We start from the raw sequence: 26,749 nt of genomic DNA, 5'->3' as shown, positions 1-26,749 counted from the left end.
GATGTAATGTGATCTTTCACATAACCAGAGATATGCATCTCCTCATTATGGCTTTTCATAGTATGAAAGTAACTACTAGCTAAAAATGACTTAAATATAGATCTTCCGTAGAATATTTATTTTGCCTGTGACACAGTTGTGCTTGCATTGATTTCTGCGAGATGAACATATGTTGCAGTTCAGTAAAAGAACTAACAGATTCCTTTCAACTCATCTGCTCACAAAACACGAAGCAAGTTTTCATTTACAAAGAAAACATATGCTCAGGTGAAAAATAAGCTAACAACTATTTAACTGAAGGGGTTGATATCATTAGGAACTGAAGATTCAGACTACCAATGATGATTATACAGAAGGGCAACAGAAGAAGCACTAAGAGGCACAGTTGTTAAACATTACTCATTTATTGGCTAGAGGACGGGGCAAAAATGCCAGAGAAGGAAAGGTTTTTATTGGTACTAGCAACCCATAGGCTCTTTGCTCATGAACTCATGCATGACCACATGCCTGCAAGAAACAACATGGATTACAAAACACTGCATTCAAAAAAAAATTATAAAGAGCAGAAGAGGCAATCCCTTCTCTTCAGTAAGTGTGACAGATAGGCATCTCAATGTGTTTATTTTTTTTTCCCCTATCCCAGCTTTTATCTAAGGGTTTTATGTAAGTGTGACAGATAGGCATCTCAATGTGTTGTTTTTTTTTCCCTTACCCCAGCTTTTATCTAAGGGTTTTATCTAATACACTAGATCTTTTACCTGCACATCTTCAGCTGCTAGTACATTATGCACAAACACATTTGTTTTATGGAAGAACAAGTTCCCTACAGGGAGGGTATAAAGAGCCTTAAAATGCTTATGCAGAACAAACTAAATTACCTTTCATCACTTTTGAAATATGGCTCCACAAAAGCTTTCTGCTTGGTTTTATCTTGTTTATCCTCATATCCTGTAAATATACATACAAAAAATTACATGTCATATAAGGTTAACAGACTGCCTGGAGAAACGTCTGTAAATTATTAGCCAGCTATTAAGAAATACAAAAAAGCCATGTACATTCAATCGAGACAACAGATTCAAAATACTAAAAATAATATAGAATTGATTGAACCAGTGATCAAAAAGCATTACTGGAGCAGAAGGAAAACAGCAGCAAGAAAACTGAAAAAGATAAACAGATTAGCAAAGGAAAGGCTGTTTAAAATACAAAATAGTGCGAAACCTTTGATAGAACCTAGGACAGGGAGAAGAAAGGAATCAACTAATCTGCAGCCAAGAACTGGTGTTTTATGTAAGAGTCACTTTGCTGTACAGCTCCTGTGCCAGCTTCCATTACACATCCCATATTTGTGTGTTGGTTATACATATGAACTACCGAAATAATTTTCATATTGGTTTATGTTATGTCCTTACAATGAATAATTTTCCCCATGAATTTATGAAAAATGAACTCATGCTTTATTTGGCATATTTGTTCCTAGAGAACAGAGCCTGGTTTCAAATCAAATTATTAGCTTGGTTAAAATACAGAAAGACAAAAAGATTATATCCCACTCTTTAGTTTCTTGCTTGCTGCTGTTACTCCCTTGTCCTGCTCTTCATCGTGAAGAATTTCTTTCTCATCACATGCAGAAGGACTATCTTCTGGTAGGCAGGATTCATATTCTTCATGGGTTGTCCGATCAAACATTTCTGTTAAGGTATCATTCTTTCTGTTTTCTCCTCCTATTATAAAAAGCAAAATGAACATCCAAATCAGTCTCTCAACAATGTAAGTCAAGAAAGAGTATTCTAATTGAATGTGTACCAAAGGAACTAACATTTACTTCCAGTAGTGCTTAACTCAACTCCAGCAATACAATTATTCTTTCTGCAACTGCCCTGTCAATCTTTTAAACGCGGACACTGCTCATCCATTTTCCATAAAGATACCTTGATTCAATTTCTAAAATTTGATTAGTTACAAAATCATTTAGATACAACTTTAACCTTAATACTGAATGCATGAAATTTCTGTTCTTGGAAATTATGAAGTTATCCAAGCAGAAGGAAATACTTTCTGTGGGTAGGAGATAAACTTCAGAAAAGTGATCAATTTGCAACAGCTTAAAAAAACAAAACACACTGTTAAAAGTCACTGCCCTGCAGCCATGGTTCACCATGTACCATAAATTAAATGTGATATAAACACATTTGGATTTATTTTAAGAAGACCAGTTCTGTTTATATGCCATTAAAAATTAAATTAGTCATCCCATAGAAAGTCTGATACGATTACATAGCAAACTTTCAAAGCTGTTTGTTGTAAGAATAATTGTGGCAGGTGAGATCAGAACTATTATATGGTTACATAGCTCTTTAAAAGCACCGTAAAAGCACAGCTACTGGCTCTAGCTCAGCACAAATCCTATCATTTTCTTCATCTAAGTTTAAAAAATACAACAACCACCGATTTTACTAGGAAACAAACTGATCTTTGATGCAGAAATGCATCAGTGGTGTTTTACTGCAAAGAATTTTTTACTATCTATTCACAGAGAGGAAAAAATGCCTTTCGCTTTCTTCCTTAAAAAAGTAAACCAAAGGGAAGAAAAAGAAAAATCTTACTTGGACTGCTTTCTTGGTTTTCCTCTTGATTTTTCATTCTTGATAGCACACTTTGACTAACATATGTATAATCCATATCAACAGCTTCCCCTCCAACTCTTGACTGAGAATCACCCTGAGTAAAAAAAGCAAACATGACAATAGCACTCAGAGGCAACTTGAATAGTCAGTGCCATTGCTGTATATCTGAAATGCTTTCAACAACAGCTACTGGTATCTTTTTGGACGCTTTCTGTGATGTTTTTTCTGCAGTAATGTCTGCATGATAAAGATGTAAAATCTAGGTAAGAGAATAACATGTTTTGAAATTCAAGCACGAAGCATTTATCTGGTGGATTACATTACTTGATGGGCCAGAAGCGTTTTGAAAGTTTTCATATTAAATTCTACAAAGATAAAAAGTAACAATGACACATACTGAAACTGAAAACTGGTCAAATTAATAATACATTTTAAGATAGCCTGTAAGTGAGACAAAACAAATAGACTTTGGGAAAATTCTCGGAGATCCAAATAACCAACCTGCACTCAAAGAAACTCAAAGAAAGAAAATGGCCATTATCTGCACATTTTCTATTAGTTAACATAAAGAAATGTCACAGTGAATATTTTCACAGGAAAAAACTATGAGATTCAGATTTTAATTTTTTTTTCCCCTTAAAAAGAAACCCCATACCACCCCAAATGCATCAGTTTCATACTGAGCCACCTGGCTGAGTCTATCAAATACAACTAGGCAGTGGAAATGTTTTAAGATAACTGCAGTGAACTATGCATAAACAAACATTTCAGGAGCACAAACAAATATCAAGTGAGCTGAATTCAGATTTTTGTTATAAAGTGGGTTTGGTCTGCCCAGAATAAAATTCATGAATCTATTTCTTTAGGCTTTCTTCAGTATCATAGAACATGCAGACTTGTTACATACCTTTGTATCAATCACAGTCATGTCCATTTTGTACTGTGAAAGGTCAGCTCCTGGGTCTATGCTCCACTGAAGGTTTTCCGACGAAGATTTATCTTTTAGGTCTGGATACAGAGAATATCAGAAAAAAGGCTAATAATCAGAATCCAATTCTGCCAACAGCGTTCTATAGTGTCTAAATTATGTCAGCTTTCCTTTTATCATTTCTCAAACAATAAACATGCTCATTTCTTTTAAATCATATTTTGTTTGAAGAGTTAGAAATAGATCTGTAAGGTCTTTGTTGTATTCAGGGAGCACACCACTCCTTGGTGTTTGTATGAGGTATGCAATACCTAAAATACTTTTGCAGGTAGAATCTCTGTACTGTGTAAATCCAGTACCATTAATACTGGACAGAAGACATTAGATTGATAAGAATAGCTAAGTCAGGCCTTAGAATACAAAGGGTAGAAAAGCGTCTGGTCATGGTTCTAGAGATAGCTCTTGATTTGTCTCTGAAGTAGAGGTTTAGATTGCAAGCCACATGGCGAAATCAACTGCTGACAGGATTCTTTTAAATACACAATGCAAGTATTTCTAAATAAAGCATGCAGTGTAGCAGCTCAGCTAAGGAGTACAGAAGCAGTGATTCTCAATCCCAGTTCAAAAAAAAAGAAAGTTTTCAGACTGGGACCACTTAACAGGAAAGAAGATACAACAGGATGAGTATTTAGCAGCATCTGTTCATTGTCATTAAAGGAACAAATTTCTTTAACAGATCATCAGGAATCATGAAAATTATTAACAAATTTTACTTACACTTAAGTACAATTTTCAAGCATTTGGTACAGTTTGTACTCAAACTTCCTGAGATTTTATTTCAGTATCTATTATTCATGTCGCATTAAACAACAATGCTAAATCAATAAGACAACATTCCCAGCCTGATGAGTTTACAGCTGAATACCAATAATATATTTCTTATCTAGTGACAAAACAATGCCAGGAAGATACAGATTGAAAGTGCAGGGGGTGATCTTGAGAAGTCCTGAATGGGGTGAGACAAAGTTAGAAGCAGAACAGAGACAGTGATTAAAGTGGGAGAAAATTCTATTCAACCACAGCACAGGCTGGAGGGGCGGGGGACAATAAAACGCACATTTTCATCAAGTTACCTTGCTCATTTTGCAGTGCTTTATTTTTTGATAGTCTACAAGGGTTTGGTTGAAGCACAGATGCTGGTTCAGACTCTCCATGTCCTGTCCTTGTTTTCTTTCTATTTGGTACATGGCCACTGGCAACCTAACAACATATTGCAATTTTACTATTTCCCAAAACTTAAATATAATATTTCAAAGGAGAAGAAAAAAAAGAGAAGGCAGAAAGCATACCTTCACATCATCAAAAAGTTGCTCTGTTTCTACAGAACTTCGCAGTGGTACAACACTGAAGAGAGGAACTTCTTCTTTCATTTGGATCTGGTTTTTCTTATCTGGGAACGTTTTTCCCAGCACTGCCTCTTGTACGTAGGATTCCTCTTGTAAATCTCTGTCAAACAAACAGCTCTCATTGTTGGCTTTTTGAATGGATGAACCACCTTCAGGAATGGGCTTCCCTAGCTGTGAAAAAACGTCATGCAGAGTCACCTGTTTCAGTCTATTTTTACAGGTCTCCTCATTTCCTTGTTTTTTCTCTTGACAACGAACTCCAGAGAAGCGATCAGAGAGATCCAAGGGCTTATCAACTGTATGTTCCCCGTTAATATGCTGAATGTCTGACTGAAAGGGCACAGAGTTCTCTTTGTTGAAGGATGCTTTTTCACAGCTTATCGCATGGTCATCTTCAGCTTTCTTTCTCTTAGCACACCTGCCTTCTAGCTGTCTCTGGTGTACGAGAAGGAAATCACTCTTCATCACCTCATTTTTAGCTGCACAAGTGTTTCCAACACAGGTTACAGCCTCATTGGTATTCTTTTTCAAAACCATTTGCCTAGTGATAGAGGCCTGGCTGATAACTGAGTTGATTTCAGTTCCCAGATTCAGTGGTGCAACAAAAGCAACATCTTCAGATTTTGATCTATTTTTATGAGATCTGGAACTGGAAGGATTGTTGAAGAGGTTGGTTTTGAGATGAGGCTTCAATCCCGAATCTAAGATACAAGAGGTGTGACTTGTACTTGAGTTGTTCTTCACATTGCTAGAAGCTCCAAAAACAGGAGAGGCTACCTGAGAATCCCAGTCAACATGTGGTGGAGTATTCTGGGATGGACCTGAAAGACTGAATACAATGAAAGATCAGATATTTTTCCTGGAGTTTCCCATGAGTGATCTACTTTATAGCTGTCACAGCTGCTAGCATTAACTGAAAACAGCAGGAAAAAGTAAAAGGAAATTTTCAGTCTAGGAGTAAGAACTGTCACACTTAGAGCTGCAAAAGACAAACAAAACACAGACCTTGTTCTTCATTTTAGTATAGTGTGAAATTCTGTTCCACATTCAACCAGGAACCAGGGATGGAATTAAGCCTACCTAGGAATCTCTTCTACCAAAGGACTCCTCACCTTTCAATGCAGTGAAATGGAAAAAAGTGAAAATGGTTGTGATAACAGTTTATCTAGGTTCTTGTATAGACCTTTTATAAGATACAATAACAGATTCTCAAAGTTTCTGCAAGCAAAGGAAAAAAGTGCAAGCTCCTTTCAGATACTGTTTTTTGCTTGTCACCAATAAAACATACATTTAAGATGACAAATAGGGTCTAAAAAAAATTCAATTTAGACCACAACATCCTGAAGGAAGTGGGAAGGGTAACAGACAACTGGTATGGCATAAAGTCAGCAGAAAAGTTTTATGATCATTTTCCTACCCTAGCTTCAGGCTGCTAATGCCCACGGCCTCAGAAGATACCTCACGATAACAAGAGGTCAAGTGACAGAGGGACTGGGTATACAGAAAGCTCAAATCAGAAGTTTGAGAATGAAGTAAAAGTCCACAGTTTTTATTCTACCAGTTCCTTTGCTTTAATGTTATTTACTTGAAAGATACCTGTATAATATGAAAATTATATATATATATTCCACGTCTGTGCCTTTAAAGCAAACTGCTGTAAAGTTTTAAATTCTACTGAAACCAGAACTTCATATAAGCCCATTTAAAACAGTATTCTTATAAACAAGTGGAAACACACCCTATATTGTTGTCATCATTTCTTGATTCAGAAGCTGGATGTTTTCTTGAGTTTTCAGATTGCATGCTCTCTGGGGCCTGGCTCATAACAGTATTAGTGCAGGGAGGACTCAGTACACTCTGGGACTCCTTGCAAGTGATGAAGGAAAACAAAGAAAGGAAGTGTAAGAAGCTATTACAATTAAAAATCAGAAATATGCTAGGTTTGCACATAAATACTTTGAAGAGCCCCTCAAACTGAACCATTCAAAACTCTGAAAAATAATAAAAACTATAAAAGAGATGAAATTTTGACAAACAACTTTAAAGAACTCTTATGGAAATTTAAAAAAATCATAATTCCAACACACATTAAAAACAAAAGTCTGCATACTATCTTTCTCACTGTAGTTACCAAGCAAAAACATCAAATACTCTCAGCTGAGTCACCTAACAGTCTCATCACCAAATAATCTTTTTTAGCGTCTTAGACTTCATTACTGCACAAGCGGAGTTTGACAAACCCAAGGATTTAGTTCACTGTCTTAGCTGCATTTGACAGTTGTATACACAGCAGGAACCCTACCCTCTTCCCCAACCCCTGCACAGGTCAGCATAGTTATATCTCTTCTTGCTAGAGCAATTCTGTAACAAGTAAGCAAAAGCAAATCAAAGTGAGCTTATTGAAACTCAGCATACTTTTGCAGAATTTAATGCAAAAGAGAAATATAGTGTTTTTGAAAACAACTGCCACAAACAGCTGATAATGTAAAAAAAATCTGGGAATAGTACTTACAGATTCTTCTTGAACAGCAAGTCCAATTGTTTCTGCCACGACTGCAGCCAAGTTAAAAGATGGCTTTGGAACAGGATAGCCTCCCATCCTTGGTTTATCTTTATGAGTAGAAAAAAGATCACAATAAATTACATATACATTGTAATATCTTACTCCACTCACACAGATGGTAAAAACACAGAACTAAAAATATCACAAATTAAAATTGGTAACTATGGAAATAGTTTGGCCTGTGTCAGATAGAAATGGTATCTGGAAGTTTTAAGTGGAGAAGGAGGGAAAAAGAAGGATTTCCCATAAGAGGAAACTGTTGTATCATCACAGAGAAATATACTTCCAATTCGAATACAGTTCCCCAAAATTAAAATACAAAGACAAGTCAATGTAACAGTTGTTTTCAAACTCCCAGTCCAGTGCATGAATAGTCTGAGAAAAGCAACCAGAACAGTGATAATATAATTTATAGTAAAATGCCTGTGCTGCATATTTCCTAGATGACACTTAAAATTATTCATCCTGTGTTTTTATTAGGAAAACAAATAGATGAGTTTTCCCTCATTCGGGGGCATTACCCAGTTTGTTAAACTGGGGCAAGGTAGTATGATGAGAAAGTACAAGAACTACAACCCCGACCTGCACATATTCCAAAATGCTGATTCTCAGTCATTTGTAGCTAAATACTTCACAGAAAAAAAGTCAGGTACACAGAAAGTTCTTGTGAAAGAACTGTTTATGGAGAAGGACATAAGACAAAGACTTGTACCAATTCACAATTGCAAAAAAGGGAATAATTAACAGAAACACTTTTAAGTGTTACATATTCATGTCAGACCAATGTAATTCTCAGCATATGTTATTTCCTGAAGAGTTGGAAAATCAGACCTAAGACAATTGGATAAGTTGCCTAAAATATAAGATACCTGCACTAAGAGCTGCACTGGCTTCATTTTATTTCTTGACTCTAATCCCTGATGCTATGCCACTAGATCACGTATCTACTGGCATACAGACAGACATTACAAGATAAGCATTTCAGCAGCAATTCTGTGAGTAAACATAACATTTTTCTGGCTACTGTGTTTAAAGAGATGAAGCCTCAGTTGTTGAGGAACCCTCAGTTTTACAACATTTTTGCTTTATTTTGAATGGCATTAGAACCAAATCTATTAATACACTCACTTGGTATAGGTGAGAGCTGTGAATCACATGTGTCTGCCACTAGTATCTCTGCTTCATGGTGACTGTTCACTTGTGTGGAATACATTGGAATTTTTCCAAAATCTAGGAGAAAATGTAGAAAAATTTTTTATACAGTGAAATCAGGTATCCTGTTGTGATAATTTTGTGTAGATATAGACAATGATCCTGATCTTAAAAGCACTTGAATGTAAATTTTGGTATGTTAGTAGATCCAGTAACCTAAGCCCACCTGATTATTTTTATTCGGAGGCATCAGTATGACAATTAGTCACAAATATTTCCTATTAATCCCTTCTCTCAGAAATACGAGCCTCGCTGGTCAGCCATAAAGCAATATTGGCACATAATTACATCACTGTATATACTAACCACATAAAAAGTATGTATTCAATCTATATTGGACCTGTTAATATGGCAACAAAACTATTAAAGAGTAAGCCATCCAAAGGAATAATTTTCTGCATCATCTAAGGTAAAGAAAAGTTGAAAACCCTGAGATTTTAATCATGATTTTGTGCCATGTAGTCCTTTCTATCTGGACACCAACAGCTTTTCATAGCCATTAACTGTGATAGGTATTTACACCATTTCCTCCATATCTAACTTTGGTTTAATTTAGTAGCTCAATTTTTTATTCAGAAAATGGAGAGAAGTAGGTATGTTTAGAAAGGAGAAACTACTCACAGCACTAAAATTGCATACACAAAATAAAGGGTGTGAATAACCAACCCACCTTCTTCACCCCACAGTCGTGCTACTTTCATTCTTGGAAAGACGCTTTTAGTCAAAAGTTATATTTATATATAATCATATATTAAAGATTTTTTTTATTCCACAAGATAAATTAACACATTAAGGGTACCTAGATTGTTTACCATCGTTCCTGTGTATCATTAAAATACAACTTTAAAGTCCCAAGCTGTGTATAATTAAAATACAAGCTCCAATACTTACAGTTAAAATACACTAGTGCTATTTCTATGACACTACAGAATGAAGTTTGGAAATTAAATATGCACAGTATTTCTGGACTTTGATACAAAACAAACAAAAACAGTGTATCAATAACAGAATAAGAAAGATCATGTAGCTGCTAGAATTACATATCTATCAGTTTCAGTACTTTAATTGCAGAATAACTGCTGAATGCGGCAAAACGTTTATTTCACTCTCCACTAGGTGGTGACATGGCTGTACGCACACGTCAAGCCCTAGCAGATTTTTTCAGTTAGTTTGGAATTACAGAAGAGATACAGGTTGGAAAACTGTTACATTTGCAGGAGTACATCCATGAAAGAAAGCAGGAGGTTGAGATAAGCTTTGAGCAGATCGCTGATACAACAGTTACTGCTACAGACACTTCCCCCCAGACTCATGCATTATAGCATAAGTAGAAAAAAGCCAAACCAGAAAGATGTCAAGATTTTTTTCACCACTTGTAATCAAATTTATATATAATCTTTTTCTTTACACTTTAAAAATATATTTTAAAATTCATTAAAAAAAAAATAATGTGCAATACTCTTACCACTGTTGCTTTCTGCAAGTTCCAAATCTGGGTGTGTATGTTCTGTGTATCGGATATGTCTATTCTCTTTTTTTCTTCTCATACGATTAACCACAGAAAATGAAGAAGCCACAACTGGAGAATCTGGAATTACTCCTTCTTCTAATTCCACTGCTTGTTGCTTTCGCTCCCTGAAGATCAAATTAGGTGGTCAAAGAAAACCCCAAGTCAGCAAGACGAAGCCCTTTCATTTCAGCAAGCAGGACAATCGTATGGTTCAAGAAAGCACCAATTTAGAAAATACAGCCATCTCAATAACATCACAGTGTAAAAAAGTTATATTAGAACTCAGTTCCTAAACACATCCAACAACTAATTCACACTTACCCCTTCAAGCCTAAGACAGCACACAACCCTAGCCCTTCACATTTGAACTCAACATTTAACTACTGCATTATGGAAGACTTTCTCCCTGGAAAAACCCAGGACTGTAGAGTTTCTAGCTTGTCCTCTGAAGCATGTGCCACTTGAATAAAAGAATGCTGAAATGGATGTGTCTCTCTGTCATGTGCCACTTGAATAAAAGAATGCTGAAATGGATTCTCTCCCTGTAAGCAAGTCCCTGCATACCCCAAGAATACTAACTGTCTTAAAAGCAAAACAATAGCTTTTGGACAATTTTAAATGGCAATGAACTGCACTATATTAAAAACAATCCCTCTCCAGACCACTGGATGATACCTCTTACTCATCTCACAAAGGTCTTCAGAGAGGAGTGTAAAAAGCAACACAAACCATGTAAAACAAGTAATGTAAAACACAATGCGAGTCATGAAGTTTATTTTCTCCCACACTGTCAGTTCTAACAGCATGTTGCAGAGTCTCTATATAAAAACTAGCGTAACGAATAACAATATCTTTTCTCTCCAAAAACTTTATCTGGACACAGCAAGGAAGTAACAACAAAAAAGTGTTAATTTCAGTTCTTTTAAAGTAAATACAGTTTGTTTAGTACTTAATAAGGGCATTGCTACCTGTCGTATGCTGGTAGTAGTAAGAAATGGAAGAGTCAGTAAAAGAAAAACACAAAGAAATCTAACTTGGCCTGCTTGGTCATCTTTCTGCGGTAGCACTTTTCCTTATGACTCTCAAGAGAAATCACGGGCCTAAAGATCACTTCCTAACTATAAAGAGAAGGATGTCAGGTTTTGATCTAAGGGAAGAAGAGGAAATGTGGATATATTTCTGCTTGCATTGAAGTGAACCACAAGATCTAATACAAAAATTAGTAACAAGACAGAACTGGAGAAAGCTGCCTGGCTTGAGACAACAAGCATTTTTGCAGTTAGGCTTGTGACTGTGACCAACTTTGAGCACTTAATGACAAATGTTGATGCTTTGACATCTTGACAAATCCTATTGTGCAGTTTGTAATTGCTCTTTTCTAGCACATTTACAAATAAAGCACCATAACTGGAAAACTGTATCATCTACTAACAATATCTTAAGAAATAAATAAAAACAAACAGCAAACCAACATATTCATCCAATTACTTTGCAAATTAGTTAGCTCTTAAGACTTCTCTTTAAATTTAATGTCACATGTGGTCTTGTATGACAAAGTAGCCTGCTATAAATACGTTTTTCTGTACCTTACTTCCATGCAAAGCAAGAGAATCAATGAAGAAACCGCAATACATACTATACATCATAACTATGCAACAAATAATTTCAGAATCATGGAAACATTTATCTGAGACCCCAGGAAAGAGTTTTGCAGAAATTTCCTTGCTGTTTCCATCCACGGACAATGAAATTGGAATTTATCAATTCCAACTGATAAAGGAAAATTCTTCTAAAATGCCGTTGATTTCACTTTTATAAAGGATTCTTTGATTTTTTTTTTTCCCCATGAAATATTAAACCTTGGTGACAAAATGCAGAAGATTGTAAAAATCTAATATTATGTCACACATCAGAAACAATCTGTTACCTTGCACCTACACGATGCCATCATATTGATCTAAATTGTTCATTTTAATTAAAGTAATATAATGATAGTTTAACCAAAATGCAGTGGCTATATCACAAACAGCAGGACCATCCTTGGTTATCCACCTGGTTATCCACTCAACTCTGTGCTCATTTAAATAACCACTTAACATGCAGAGCAAATAGTGCTACATTATTTGGTCTCAACCTTCCTACAGTGGCTGAAGATTTTTACTGGGGATCAAACTAAAATGTCTGGATAGATCTGTCTGGTGTTAATTTTTTTAACATTACCTCCTAACTGCTGTCAAGCTGCTCAGGAGAACCATTACCGAGAAGCCATTAAACAGTAGGAAGCATATAGAAATTTGTTCCTACTTGGTATTAAAAAGGAGTACTCCCTTAAATTAAAGAGGGGGACATGGAATCTGTTAATCAGAGAAGATGAAATGCCCCAAGAAAAATAAAGCATGATTACGGTGCAAACAATGGAAGACAAACCAAGAAATATAAAGGAAAAGAACCATAGTCATTTTGAACTGAAACTCCTCTACCAAAGTTACTTTCTGACAAAGACAAGAAAAAACTACAAGCAGAAAAAGCCTTACTATCAAGTCCACACGTCATGTACCATTCCCATCATGCATGTATGCAACTTGTCCACAGACAGGCAAAACTGAAATAAGTTTCAGATGATGTCAGACCATAGCTATACAAGAAATTAATACTATCTGTGCCTTGCACAGTGCACCAAATCTGCATATTAGCAAGAACATGCTATATGGTGTTGTCGTTATCACATCAGATTACAATTTCACAGTCAATTTGTAGCTCATTATTTTTATGGTTTTCTTTTGAAATTTACTATGGTTTTTTTTTTCCTTTCTAAACTTGTAAAATTATCATAAGTTTATTTAAAAAAATTATTGCAAGATCCTGGCACTTCTTGGCTAGTTGAGAAATTACTTTTCTAAAGTCTTAACCTAGGAGGAAAGAATTGGTAAAGAGTCAACAGAGGAATAAAAGAGGCTAATGTAAGGCTTTGCTATGTGCTGTGACCAGAATAATCCTGAACAATCATGAAGTCAAACAGAATTTCTATGACAAATTTATCTTTCAGTTTAAAAGAAGATGCACATGGTTTAAAGAAACCCAAGAATTCTGCACAGTACAAAGATGCTAGTTTTATGTGCATTCACAATCTATTTAAAAAGAGGAAACTCAAGTTATAAACATCAGCTTTTAATTCTTTAAATTTCCAGACATTACTACTGAGGAATAGAGGGAGGCAGAATATCCAAAAAACCTCAAAACTTACTCCAACTCCTTCTGTAATTGCTGGAACTGTTCAGTTATCTTTTTATTTTCATCCTGTAAATTGTTTTTTTCATTCACTGCAATTTATAGAAAAAAAAAAAAAAAGAGAGAAAAGCAATGCACACATGTTAACTTCATATCATATCTAATCCTGTCAGGTTCTTTAAGGAAACAGAACCTATTCTAGAACATAATATCGCACATAATAAGATAACGTAACATCGCATAGTAAGAAATACATAAATTGTCATACAAGTCTCAGCCCAAACCCAGGGAAGACTATTGCTCTGTCAGATAGTGTTCAAGAAAATTTGTACCTAATAGGTCTCACCTTGATTTTTAAGGCTCAGAGATTTATTTAAACATTGTTTGTACCCTGTTTGTTGTTAATCATTAAACCCACGAATTCAGAATGTTTTAAAATAAATATTCAATATTAAAAGTCCTTGAAAATTTGATGTATTTTATAGTAGTACAGAATCTAATATTTCTATAAATTAAGCTCTCAAAAGCTACTTTTTGTAACTGACATTTCCCATATTTAAAATCTCCCTGAATATCTGCTTTTTCTTAATCAAGCAAAACAACTAAATGACACAGAATAATTAAATAATGGTAAAGATATCATTACAATTTAAAATCCTGTTGTGCATTTTTTCACACTTTATACAACCAATCTTTCCAGTCTTTATGAAGACATTTATTTGTGTTCTGCCTTCATGTCACCTAGAACAGCTTATTTTTTCCTGTCCCATATGTACGACTTCCCGATTTCAAAATGAGCTGGCCACAACCACAATTCTTTTGTGGTTTCAGCGGGTTATGTGGAGGTTATGGGTTATTGCAGTCAAACTCTGAGACCAACTACAGGACAGGAGCTGGACGCAGGGAACTTCCATTCCAGCTTGCTACTTTGAGATCATCAGTTACTTTTGAAGCCACTGTTTCCTTTGGAAAACTGGCAATCTGTCTTTTTACAGCTTTAGCTGTAGGAATAAACAGAAGTAGCCACATTTTATCTACAGTAGCTACTTAACACTGTAAGATTTTCCATGTCAGTTGACTTTCAGTATCAGCACTTCAATCTAAGAAGGTGCATGAAATGACTAGTAATTGGTATGTTTCACATTTTCACACCTTAGAATTAAGTACTCCCCAACTGAATTTGGGCTTACTAAACACACCATATAGAAATTATATCAAGTTACAGGAATTAGGAGGAATTAGTTTATAAAATAGTATGTTTTGTCTTGCGACTCTATGGATAAAACTCACTAAGCTCAGTGATAAGTTTAAGATTCTGCTGCCGGATATTTTCAAACTCTTGCTGCTTCTTTCTCATGTGTTCTTCGGTTACAGCACAGCGATCACATAATCCTGCTCTTAATCTATAATAAAATGAAGACAAAAAAGTTCCTCCATTAAGAAAATATTGCCATACATCCAGTAGATATCCACAATTAACTGGCTTTTTGAACAATGAAAACCAGAAAATTTCTGGCAACTATGCAGAACACCACTAAGCACTGCGGTTTTATATATTGACACAGCAGTACTTTGAGATTTCTAAACAATCCAATACTACATGTACTAACGTTTGCATAAACGACTGTAGGTGCTGGATACTTCTAAAGCAACATGCATTACTTTATTAAAGTGGAGCATGCTACGCCTTGCCACTGAAAGCCTTTGTGAGGTGTCCTGCTAAGAGTACTGTCAGATATAAATTACCATTCATTATAAGTAAAGTTCATTCGAGCAAATACAAATAAGCAAATCATTTCAGTAAATACAATTACTACTTCATCTAAGAATGAAGTCCTTCCTATATTACTGTCATGAACAAAGTAATAAAATAAAAAGGACAAGTGGTAAGTTTGCCCTCTAACAAAATACCAAGCAAATGTGAAATCCTTTATCTAGACACCAATACTCAAAAGCGGATCTAAAAGTCCATGCAAAACATTGCACGGCCTCAACTGTCTCTAATGGTTTAGAGCAGCTGATTAAAGCATATCTGCTCTCAGAAAAGGACTTGGATGATCACTCCATCTTACTTGACACATTCATTCATGCAATGAAATTTGTGTTCATTTTACAGGTGATGAATGAAGTGTGTTTGCTTCTGGTATACACCAAAAAGCTAACAGTATTATCAAAGTGAAAACCACACTCTATTTTGCCTGCTAAATAAGGGGTGAATTGGTTAAGAGTTTTGCATTGCTGCTGCTAGCACATGAAGTATTAAAAAAAAAAACGAGTTTTGCATTGCTGCTGCTAGCACATGAAATATTAAAAAAAAACAAAACAAAAACCAACCACCCAAACCAAACCACCTAAGTTTCCAATTACACAGTTGAATATTGGAAGCAAAAGCCACCTTGGGTATTTTAAAATTGTTGAATTAGAGGAAGACTGAAATGCCTTTTCATACTAGCTTATCTGACTAATGGTGCAATAAACACAGTATTATCATCTCCTTGTATTAAACCACTTTAATGCTTTAACCACCCTTTTGTTTCTGCAATGTGAGTACTTCATCTGCTGAGCGATTAGAAAAGTCCATCCACTCTACAGATGTCTCTCTATGTGGTGTGAAAGTTTATTACCTGCATGGTTACAAGTTTATCCCCACTGCCTTTCACAGAGCAACACAGTTGATTGCAAAATTTAGGTATTGTATCTCTAAAATTCGATGTAGCATAGGGATGTGGGAAAATAATTTACTGCATAATGATCTCCTATTCCCAGAAAGCTTCTGTGAGCCTATTAGCAGCAAATTTAACATACACTTTCCAAAACAGGTATAATTGTTAAAAGATGAAAAAATGCACTGTAATTTCATGTCTATTGATTTTGTTTTGCTATATAAGATTAAACAGCAACATATAAGTCCAAAAGAAGGCAACAGACAGAACCTGTTAATAAATTTAGGTAAAACAGACAACTGCTAAAAAAGACACCCCCTTCAAATCTGAAAGATTTGCTAGTGAGTTATTTCATGAGTTTCAAAGTATATAATACAGTTTGCCCTTGAGTTTTGCACCTACGAAAAATGGATGGAAAAGAATGTGCTTTAAAATGGCTGTCTGCCTCCCAAGGTGATCTATTTAACTTCTACTTACCTTAACTGAACTAAGCAAGTTAAGCACTTCAAAAATAACAAAATAACAAAAATCTAATTCAGTCACAAGAATCTAAATTCTACGCTTTGCTTTAAAACACACTATTTGGATTGCGTTAGCAAAGGACTTGTTTACCAAAAAAATCGAACCAACTTGCAAAGTATCCAGAGCTACCCTGTAAGAACAAAACACAACAAACCCAAAAGCTGAAAGACACTACTTCACCTGTCTTCTAAAACCTTGATAGTGTCATGAAGTGCTTTTTGCTGTTCTCTGAGCTGCTGGTTCTTGGTATAAAACTCTTCAAGCCTCTCTGCATCCCTAAAATCAAACAGGGAAAAAGTTAGTTCTAGCTTTAAATTACAGCTATTAGTTTTTCAACAGAGAATTCTCTGGCACGTTTCTTTCATATTCTTGGGAAATGTGATTATCATCAGCACAAATATTAAGGTGAAGATAAACGAAGCAAGTGTTTCTTGGTAATTTAGGAATGTCTGAGTTACGAAAAGAACAGATAGTTTCTAACTCATATTACAGTTGAGCTTCTGTTGATAAATCTGATTTTTGCTCAGGACAAAAATTAGACTTGATGACAATCAGAGCATAAAAGCTAACAGTATTCAAGCAACAATCTCAGGGAACATAAGCTCAAGCACTTCTCTTATTTTATGGTGTTGCTGAGCTAACAATCTCAGGGAACATAAGCTCAAGCACTTATTTTATGGTGTTGCTGAGCTGTTGGGAAGCTTTCATAATCAGGTCATTTTGGTCTTGTCTTAGCAGTGAGTGCTTCTTGCAGTGTGGCAAACCACATTGGGTTTGTAAAGCTCTGACAAGTCTTTAGATCCATTAGAGGTTTCGTTCCTGAAGAAGCAATTCTCAAGAGTATAGAATATGGATACCCATAATATGAACAAGGAGAAGAGAGTTCAGAAATAGAAAATCTTGAGGCAAATACCTTCTCTAAAAGCCAGAACTATTTAATTAACAAAGAACATTTACTACTCAAGAGATCTAAAGAGAAGTGGTAACATTAACCTTCCAATTTCAGCTCCTCTTCACTTTTATTATCAGATCACAACACCTTTTCAAGATGCAAAAAAGGTATGAGCAACAAGCACACGATTTTTTTTTCTACAAGGAAATTAAATTTCAGTAAAAGCTAAGCAGTTGAATCTGTGTAATGTGATAATGACTAACTTCTGAGAATTCAGTCACAGCTCTTCTTTTTACCATGGAATCTTTTGTGTATTCCATGAAAGTGGGTGTTTGTTTTCAGTGTGCCTGAGAAGGATTATTTGAAGAAGCCATGAAATCAGCTGCTAAGCACACACACAACAGGAAATGAAAACATATTTACTAACTTGTTGATATAAGATACATTTAAGACTTGTACTTTTCCTTGGGGACCATGAAGCGTTAAAGATCTATTACCTGAGTTCATTAACCAAGAACAGCCAGGCCATGGCAAAATTTGAAGTCTGACAAAAGCTGTCTGCATTTTTCTGATGTTTATGGCATAAAAAAACCTTTTTTTTTTCAGTTTATGTAACTTTAAAATATCAAATTTTAAAATCTTTTCTCAAGCTACCTTTAAGGCATTCTATGGCATTAAGTTATTTGTACCAAAAAAAAAAACCAGAAAAAAAGACATTAATATACACTATATGTACTAATACTCCATGCCTTCCACCTAAACCCTGTAAAACATCTCATTAAGATAGTGAAAGGACAGAAGGAACTAGGCTTTTTTATATTAATTTTTTAAGAATTCCAGCACACTTGATTAACATGACAGACATTTTTCACTGTGAATGCACTCTGCATAATGAACGGTCTCTGACCTAGCATTTACAAGTCATTAGCTCCAGTGGTGAAGTGGGACACAAAATAAGGCACTCATTGTCAGCTGATTACCAAGTCTGAAATACTAAACCTCAGGTATTCAGATGCACCAAGGAGAACAAGACCTCCTATGTAAGAGTATTGTATCTACAATGTGGTAATTGTAGAAAGACTCCAACAAACAATAATTAAACCATTTTGTATGTGTTCAGTCACATCACTAATAATATTAATCATCTAGAAAATTAACTGATCAATTTAAGTTTTCAGAACGTGGAAGAAACTTGTAACATGCCAGGTTAAGCTAACAGTAACAGCAAGAGATAGTTCATTTTAAATCTAAAACAGTGAAATTAACTACTTCATTTATGAATTATACATAAGAAACAACATGATGTTAAACTGATTTTTTTTTCCAGGAAGCTAAGTGTAGCCTTTAGGTATAAAACGTAACATCAAATATTTCCTAGTTGAAAGTCATCTTATAACCTAATATAATTTTGTCTAACATAAATATATTCCTTGTGATAGGGCAATATCAATCTTCATGTTCAGAAAGCATATTTTTAAAATGTAAGCAATACATATGCTGTTTGAATTTTAATGAAAGATCTGACAATATTCCACAAAATACCCTAAACTCAAAATCTTAGTAAAGTTCATATGAATTCATATTTCCAACTGACTAAAAATTCACCTAAAGACCAAATAAGCAACTGGACTCTACTGCCACTTTTTTTTTTTTTAATATTTGTGAACTCTTATGCACAATTAAACAGTGGCTGTGTTCTACTAGTGCTGGAGACTGAACAAGAAGCAGTATAAAAGCTGAGAAATCTTGATCCTGAGGGGCAGGGGGATATGTGGGGGAACAGGGAGTTTGCCACATCAGTATTCCTGGGATTGCAAACCCTACTGTAGGTTTGGTGAATTGCACCTGCTCAGCAAGCAACAGAGAGACACCCTGCAGACAAATGTCAAAAAACCATAGGCAAGTTACCTACAGCCTTCCAAGATCTGTTACGAATGCAGCTGAGATGTGAGAAAACACAACACTGGGCAGGCTCAAAGTGCTACTGTGCATTATCAAAAGCAAAAAAGAATGATCGATATTTCACTGAAATAAGCAAAACAAAAGCTCAGAGGAGGATAGAACACTACAAAGGAGAAATACAATCCAAAAAGACATTCAGGGAAGAGAGCAACACAGGCATTACACAACTGAAGGCAATTTCCTCCAAAAGGCTAGTGGAGAGAAATAAGCACAATTTTCCTGGAAGTGAGACAGTCACAATTACAGAAGAACAATTATAATAAAAGACAACAGTAAGTTAAGTATGTACTGTTGTACACTCAGTCATGTACAATCAGATGGATTGCACTAGAGAAAATTTATGGAAAGAACACCTTCGCTTCCCCCCCAGGCAGAAATATAAGCACAACAGGGAGTTTAGACAATAACTGTCAAAACTGCTTGAGAGTTGCTTGAGGTACTATTGTACAAAAAAGCACACGATGACCTAATTTTTCTAGACTCAGTTTCCTGCTTATACAATTCAAAAGATGTAACTAAAAAAGAGATAACTAAAAAACCTAACAGGAATGAATGAAGAAGAAAACTGACTAGATGGCGATACAAACGTTAAGTCTGACAAAGCGCAGACTATGCTTGAGAGCACTGTGGGCACACTTTAAAACTAAGAATGTATATCTTTGACTTTAGATGGCAATGATGGGAATGCAAATATGGAGTATTTTTGCTAATTTTAAGAAGAGTTTAATGTCTTTACCTTATCTAAAATAATTGTTTTCCAAGGTGAAAAAGATCAAGTGATTTATTTTTATTCCTCCTACACAGCACTTTATAATGAAGTGCAACTCATAACACAGGTCATATGTAGTAGTAACATAATATTAATGTAATTAAACCTGAAGTAAAAATTTAAATGAAGAATCACATTAGCATATCTCTTATCATTTAATTAAATATGGCTTTAGTCAAAAGGAAAATAAAAGCTGATTCATGCTGTAAATACATATTGTGATTCTAGTGTATATGTAAATCTTGGAATTCAGATTTCCCTCCCAGATTGCTTCCATGAACAGAACTACAAATTAATAGCAAATAATGACTGCAAAAGAAGTTACATGTGTCTTAAAACTTAAGAACTGAGTGAAAATTAGCCAGGTTATTACTAAAATCTCTGCTGAATGACTGAAAGCTGAATTAAGGCACAACATCTGATACTAAAGGCAAACGTGTAGCAAAACAAAAAAATCGGCTTGTTGTCCTGTCACTTACTTCTCTTTTACAGATTCAACCTCAATTTTATAACATCTTCCTAATTATCTTTTGTATTACAAATGTCAACATACTGATAGGCATCCTAGAAATACTGTAGGTAAGAAAACCTCACAAGTCATTTGTTCAAGGCAGGCAAACCTAGTGTTCAGGTTACACTCCCTATAAAGAGTTGTATCTTTAGATGACCTCAGGTAAATTATGAAAGTCATCAGTTTTGTACATATCTGAAGGAAGAATCCATGAAACCTCAATTGATCTTACAAGAATTGCAGCTCGTTAATTGTACTCAGACTCTCCTTTAATAAGTTAGACCATTAGGGTGAGTACTTACAAGCATCTTTCCTTTTTCAACTTAGATATTTTCAGCTGTAAGCCTGAAAAGTAGAAAGAAGAAAATACATGTTATAGAACTTAAAAAAATATGAGTGAAACAATAAACTAATTCTCTTTTTCCCAATGACATCTGCAAATGACAGAAAAAGCATCACTAATTTGGAGAGAGTATGGTTCTTTTTGGACTTCTTGAGTAAGTTCTACAGGATCTTGGAAACAAATATAGCTATTATGATCTCTAGGAAATAGGAACTTCTTAAACAAACACACAAGTTCCCACTTAAACAGGTATAAACTGGTTTTTGTAAAAAAAAAAAATAAAAATAAATCACACATGAATACCAAGCACTGTCAACATATTTTCATTGACTATGCCTACATAGGTAGAATAAAATACTATGTACACACGAATGCGTAATACTACACTTGAAATGTAGCATCCAAACACTGAACTGAAAAATGTATTGCAATACATTGCAAAACATAAAGGAAACATTAAAAATACGTAAGTCAAGGCTTTAAAGCACAAAAGGACAACATACTTCATTGGAGGTACGCTACCAGACCCTCTCAGATATTATATAAATGGAATGATATTTCATCTGTGGCCCTCCTCCCACTGAGGCCCACACACTCCTAATGGTCTCTTCTGTGCAGAAGTTAAAAGATTTGCAAGCACAAGTGATGCTCTCAGCAGGAGTGGCCAGCTGACAGCCCAGGGGCTACCCAGCAGTCCAGTCAATCTGCTTGCGAGGTTTTGGGTGTGTGTGTCTGTGCACAGGGGCAGGAAGATGAAGGTGCTTTAAGTACAGCACAACAAGTGGGATGCAGCGCTATGGAAATTTATGCGAGATTACCCACACACAAGCCGGCCGTTCCTATGCTAAATAAGTGGTCAGAAATCAGACTCCAACAGTGTAACATGTTCTTAAATACAAATCCAACTGGAATTTTTGTATGAGATCAGAAATTAATGTAACCATTTTTTCTTAATGCCACGTTTTCTTCAAACGACGTAAATTTGTGAGCAACTTCACTTTGATTACGAGGTGTCTTGTGAGTTTTCTTGCAAAAGCTTCAGTCATTTAGGATAACAGGATAAACTTATGAAACCAGAACACTTTTACGAAAACTTCTGACAGTTCTGAATTTAAACCAGAACACATGCCCGATGCTACATCTTACTACAGAAAATGTAGGTCAAGGCAGCTAATGGACTTGTTTTTTCTCTCCTCTACCTTACTCGCCCAAAGGGGAAAACTACTGGTTTGAGAAGATTCATTCTTGAGGCCACTGAGAACATACCAGCCAGGCCAGGCAGAGCCCCAGTGAAGCCATGCCACAGACAACGACATAAGACGCCTGTGATATGACCAGATAAAAATGTATAAAGACAACTTAAAAACCCAACTTCTTAGGAAATATAGCAAGCTTTCTTTTATCTCTAAGTCTTCAACACCTGTGAGATGTTCTATCATGCAGATCAGCCCAGAAAGAGGGTTTATTTTTTTAAGTAGCTGCTATTCATCAAGTCAATTAGGCATCTGCAATTAGAACCCCTATAAAGTGTGCTTTAATGCCGCTCCACACCCATCGGAAGGAATGAAGCTGCACAACAATGCATCTCCTGTATGAACAGGTAGTCTGTTCAGCAAGTATTTAGGATTGTAACATTGGCAACCTGAGCCACCAATTGAGGAGGCAGCGCTCAAAGGGCCCAGTACTGTGCTACAGGTAACACTATCTCCCCTCTCACCTGAATTCAGGAGGAACCAAACGAGTTACTTAAAGGGTGCAGGTTTTTTTTTTTTTTTTTTTTTTAATTCAAATGATTGCAATGAGAAGGCAGGAAACCACTTTGTTACATTTATCCAAGAGCATTGAATTACTACACGGGATGCAATCTCTTGCCTCTTGCTTTTCCAGAGCATTGGGAGGTTTTAAGCATACTCATTTAGAGAGCTTTGCTTTTTCAGATTTCCTTATTTAACACTCCTGATTCAATTTTATCTTTCACACAACATTTCCATGGAATAGACAAGCTGTAGGCTATATAAATCTACATTACCTAAAACTCCTAAGTGCTTTAGTAAATGACATGCTGTTCCCATTAAAGTGATAGAGACCTTCTTTAAACTACTATTAGGCAGATTAACTAAATGCACAATACTCTCCTATGAAACTTGCAACTTGATTAGGCTATGTACCTGTAGTATTTTGATTAACGGCTATGAAAATTTCTGCTCTGAGGAATTTTCAAATGCATTAAATGCTCTTAAAATTGACAGTGCCTGGGAAGGCTGCAGAGTCTTTATCGCTTAAGTTTTCCTGGAACGGGTTGGACAAGCTTCTGTCAGCAATGACACAGACATAATCCTACCTTAAGGGTATAGAGATGGACTAGATGACCTCCTAAGATACCTTCCAGACCTGCTTTCTGTAATTATTTACTTTCGAGGAGCTTCCAGCCATCTATCATGGAGATTGCTTTCCTCATCATTTTCTCTCCATCCATGACAACAGCTTTCTCCCTATTGGTATCTTTTGCTTTTCAGAAGTAAGGAATGATTGAAAAAAAACTAGACTATTTCTTCTATGCAAAACTCTCTTCACATTTCTACGCTGAAAGATGTTTGCTTTTAGTATAGAGCTTTACACTTGAATTCATTCTCTGCAACCACACTGATAAGACCTAGATGCAGCAAGTATCCATATAATTATTTTGAGCTAGCTACAAGTATTAACACCTGCAGAAATTATTCACTTTATAAACAGCATTACTAAATTCCTTTCTAATTTGTGAGCACTGTGCAAGTATCCCACACATTCTAGAGCTAGGAAATAAAAGTAAATATAGTTTTAATGACCATTATTCTGAGTTGCTGAGCACTTCTGAATTCCGTGAGAAGTCAACTGACATTGACCATGCCCAACATCTTTGGAAACGGGGTTGTAGGAGTCCTACCCATTGTCACATAATGAATTTGAGAGAAACTGATAGCTATTTTGTCTGAAGAGTGCCAATATTTGGAATTTTTTGCAAGTGATCAGTTTAAAAGAATAAGAATCTGAGTTTGTTTAGCTAACATGGCGGAAAAATGCAACTTTTACAATATAGTAATTATAGAAGTTCAATAAAATCAATTTCAAACTGTACGAATTTGAAGTATTTTCTAGTCTATATTCTATAGATGTATAAATATTATAACTTGTATAATATGCCTGACCATTTCAAGCTCTTGTGTCAAATTCTTTTTTTCATAGATTTTTAATAAATAGTAAGAATCCCACGATTGCATTTGCATTACACACGCAAAAGCGTTTTTCTCCACCTAACTTTCCCCTAATCAACCTTCCACCATCTTTAAAATAATTTTTTGCTGACATTTAGATTGGAAACTCATGAGTCAATTTTAATTCTTATTTATAGACTTCAGAAACAAGCAAAGTCCAGGCAAGCCTGTGTTTGATGTTTCTAAAATATCTTCCAGTACCATTTTGTATAAGAGGATCCCCACCTTTTGAAAAAATTAACTATCCTTCAGGCATGCCTTTGATGTTATCACACAAGACCTAATTTTACCTAACACGGTGCGGGACATACTGACAAAGGGCTAGGCATGAAAAAGACTGCCTAGTGGCAAAATTATCTGGCCACACCCAGCATGCATTCTAAAGAGTATCTTCACTTGCATAAAGAAAACCAAAACTTTAGGATCACGTGCTGCACATCTCAAGAAACTAGAGAAAGGGTCACTTAACATTACCCTCTACATTAAGAGTTTTTTGTTTGTTCAGTTTTTGTTGTTCAGACATGCCATAGATTGCCAGATCCCATTCTGTCAGTACTTCCGCATTTATCTGCGGTTGACATCACACCCACTCTGAAAAGAACCATTTAATAAAAAAATAAAATAAAAACTCATAAAAAATAAGATTTTTTTCTGGTGTTTTTTCAGACACAATAAAAAATTGCATCTCATATGGTTATATATATACTTTTTTAATGTAACAAAACGTTACTATCTGGTACATCTTTACTTTCAGTTGTCAAATTGATAGAAGTTTTTTTGTTTGGTTGTTTTGTTTGAAAAAAATTACTATCACAAAGTGTCAAAGCCCTGTGTTGCAAATTGCTGACTCAAGACTTTCAGTGGGAAGTCTGAAACATCTGTACATTATAAAACCAATCCCCCCAGTTTTTGAAATTAAGAAGTGATGATATAACTGGACCGAAATGGACAGACCGGGAACTATTTTGAGGGTGGTGGAAATGACCAACACCACTGGAATCGTATGGCTACAAAGATCCACTTGCATGACTTAAGCTCTTAATTCATAAAAGCTCACTTGCTTTTATTACAGCCTAATGTTAATACTATTTCATGCATAAGGATACGCTTATTGGAAGATTCAGTGAAACAGTGTTCTAAACCAATTCAAGAGAATGAATCGTGTGACTTAAGATTAGCAGAACAAAATCTTAACCTCCTACGAAGTATTTTTAGCAAAATATTTTATGAATTCTACTTGTAGAAAATATTATAATAAGAACATAAATATGTGGTGCAATAATTAATCTTTACTTTAGGTGTTGTTAATTTCCTGCACTACTGAAGAATAAACAGACACTAGTAGTCAGTCCATAGTAAAACTGATATCACAGGTCACAAAATAATGTAAGAATAAGCAACTTATTACAGACTTTCTTGAGATAATTTGTAACACTAAAAACTGAAGATATACTTTTGACTTCAGTAATATTAATCTGCACTGATATTTTGCACAAGTTAGGGGAAATAAACAATGCAAACCATTTTAATGTATCTGAAGTAACTAAACTCAAAGTCAAAAGAAAAAGAAAAAAGACTAAAATTCCATTGAACATCACCATTTGGAAACTTTGAATCATAATCCATTAAAGGTAAAGTAACATTTACATATTCCCTCAGCACACAAATCCTATGTAACATTGTGTTACTTTTTCTTCACTGACCTAGCAAATAATTTACACTTGTTGATAGTTTAAATTTAATCCTGTTAAACCAGGCTTAGGGGGTCAATCTGTAAGGATCATTTGTAATTACCCCATCCAACTTCCCGCATAACTAAGACATTAAAAATCTTTTTAGTTCCATGGAGACAGAGTGGCACTGTGGTTCAAAGTTTTCTTGTGGTAATAGCCAGCCTTCTGTGAACCCACACTTTAACAATTTACCTTGTACTTCTTTATCATGACATTCTTTCAGTTTGGACCACAATTCCTTGAAGAAATCTCCTGCAGGTTCTGCAGAACTAGGGCTCCCACAGCTTCCTCCAGATGTGTTCATCTTGCTTTTTTCTGCTCCCAACTTGACTTATTTGCAGAACTGGCTCACTCTCACACTTTAAGTTTTAAATTACATAGTTATGAAGCTGTTTCTGAAGACAGGTGTATGCCTGCAATGACAGATCGACAACACTTATGTTTGCATTTATCAGAGCATAACTTACAGCCGTGGATGAAATACAAAGGTTACTGCCTATCCTTGTCAAGTTGTACTTAGATACTGACAGTCACCCTGAAAGTGTGGAAGATGCTAAGTATTTTGCTACAAATAATTATAAATGGACAGATTCTCTCCTCCTCCCCTCTTCCCCCCCCCCCCC

At 35.4% G+C, this 26,749-nt stretch overlaps 1 protein-coding gene across 3 annotated transcripts in view; it reads right to left on the bottom strand.

Annotated features, from left to right (window-relative positions):
• The window catches only part of RBBP8 (retinoblastoma binding protein 8), a 44,199-nt gene that overhangs the window by 7,931 nt on the left and 9,519 nt on the right, over positions 1 to 26,749 (bottom strand). For all 3 annotated transcript variants that reach the window (XM_014938764.1, XM_014938765.1, XM_014938763.1), the window contains 15 exons: positions 26,319 to 26,539; positions 21,099 to 21,141; positions 16,843 to 16,938; positions 14,768 to 14,880; positions 13,494 to 13,569; positions 10,205 to 10,374; positions 8,656 to 8,757; positions 7,477 to 7,574; positions 6,703 to 6,830; positions 4,908 to 5,793; positions 4,692 to 4,818; positions 3,538 to 3,638; positions 2,610 to 2,724; positions 1,557 to 1,727; positions 879 to 948 (listed from right to left, as the gene is read on the bottom strand). In XM_014938764.1, the coding sequence (XP_014794250.1) occupies positions 879 to 948; positions 1,557 to 1,727; positions 2,610 to 2,724; positions 3,538 to 3,638; positions 4,692 to 4,818; positions 4,908 to 5,793; positions 6,703 to 6,830; positions 7,477 to 7,574; positions 8,656 to 8,757; positions 10,205 to 10,374; positions 13,494 to 13,569; positions 14,768 to 14,880; positions 16,843 to 16,938; positions 21,099 to 21,141; positions 26,319 to 26,430 (2,408 nt within the window). In that variant the 5' untranslated portion in view covers positions 26,431 to 26,539. The remainder of the gene's footprint in view (positions 1 to 878; positions 949 to 1,556; positions 1,728 to 2,609; positions 2,725 to 3,537; positions 3,639 to 4,691; positions 4,819 to 4,907; positions 5,794 to 6,702; positions 6,831 to 7,476; positions 7,575 to 8,655; positions 8,758 to 10,204; positions 10,375 to 13,493; positions 13,570 to 14,767; positions 14,881 to 16,842; positions 16,939 to 21,098; positions 21,142 to 26,318; positions 26,540 to 26,749) is intronic.

The sequence above is a fragment of the Calidris pugnax genome, unplaced genomic scaffold (assembly GCF_001431845.1).
Source record: "Calidris pugnax isolate Ruff unplaced genomic scaffold, ASM143184v1 scaffold13, whole genome shotgun sequence".
Taxonomy (NCBI): Eukaryota; Metazoa; Chordata; class Aves; order Charadriiformes; family Scolopacidae; genus Calidris; species Calidris pugnax.
The sequence above is the reverse complement of the archived record's forward strand: the minus strand, read 5'-3'. Positions and strand labels throughout refer to the sequence as shown.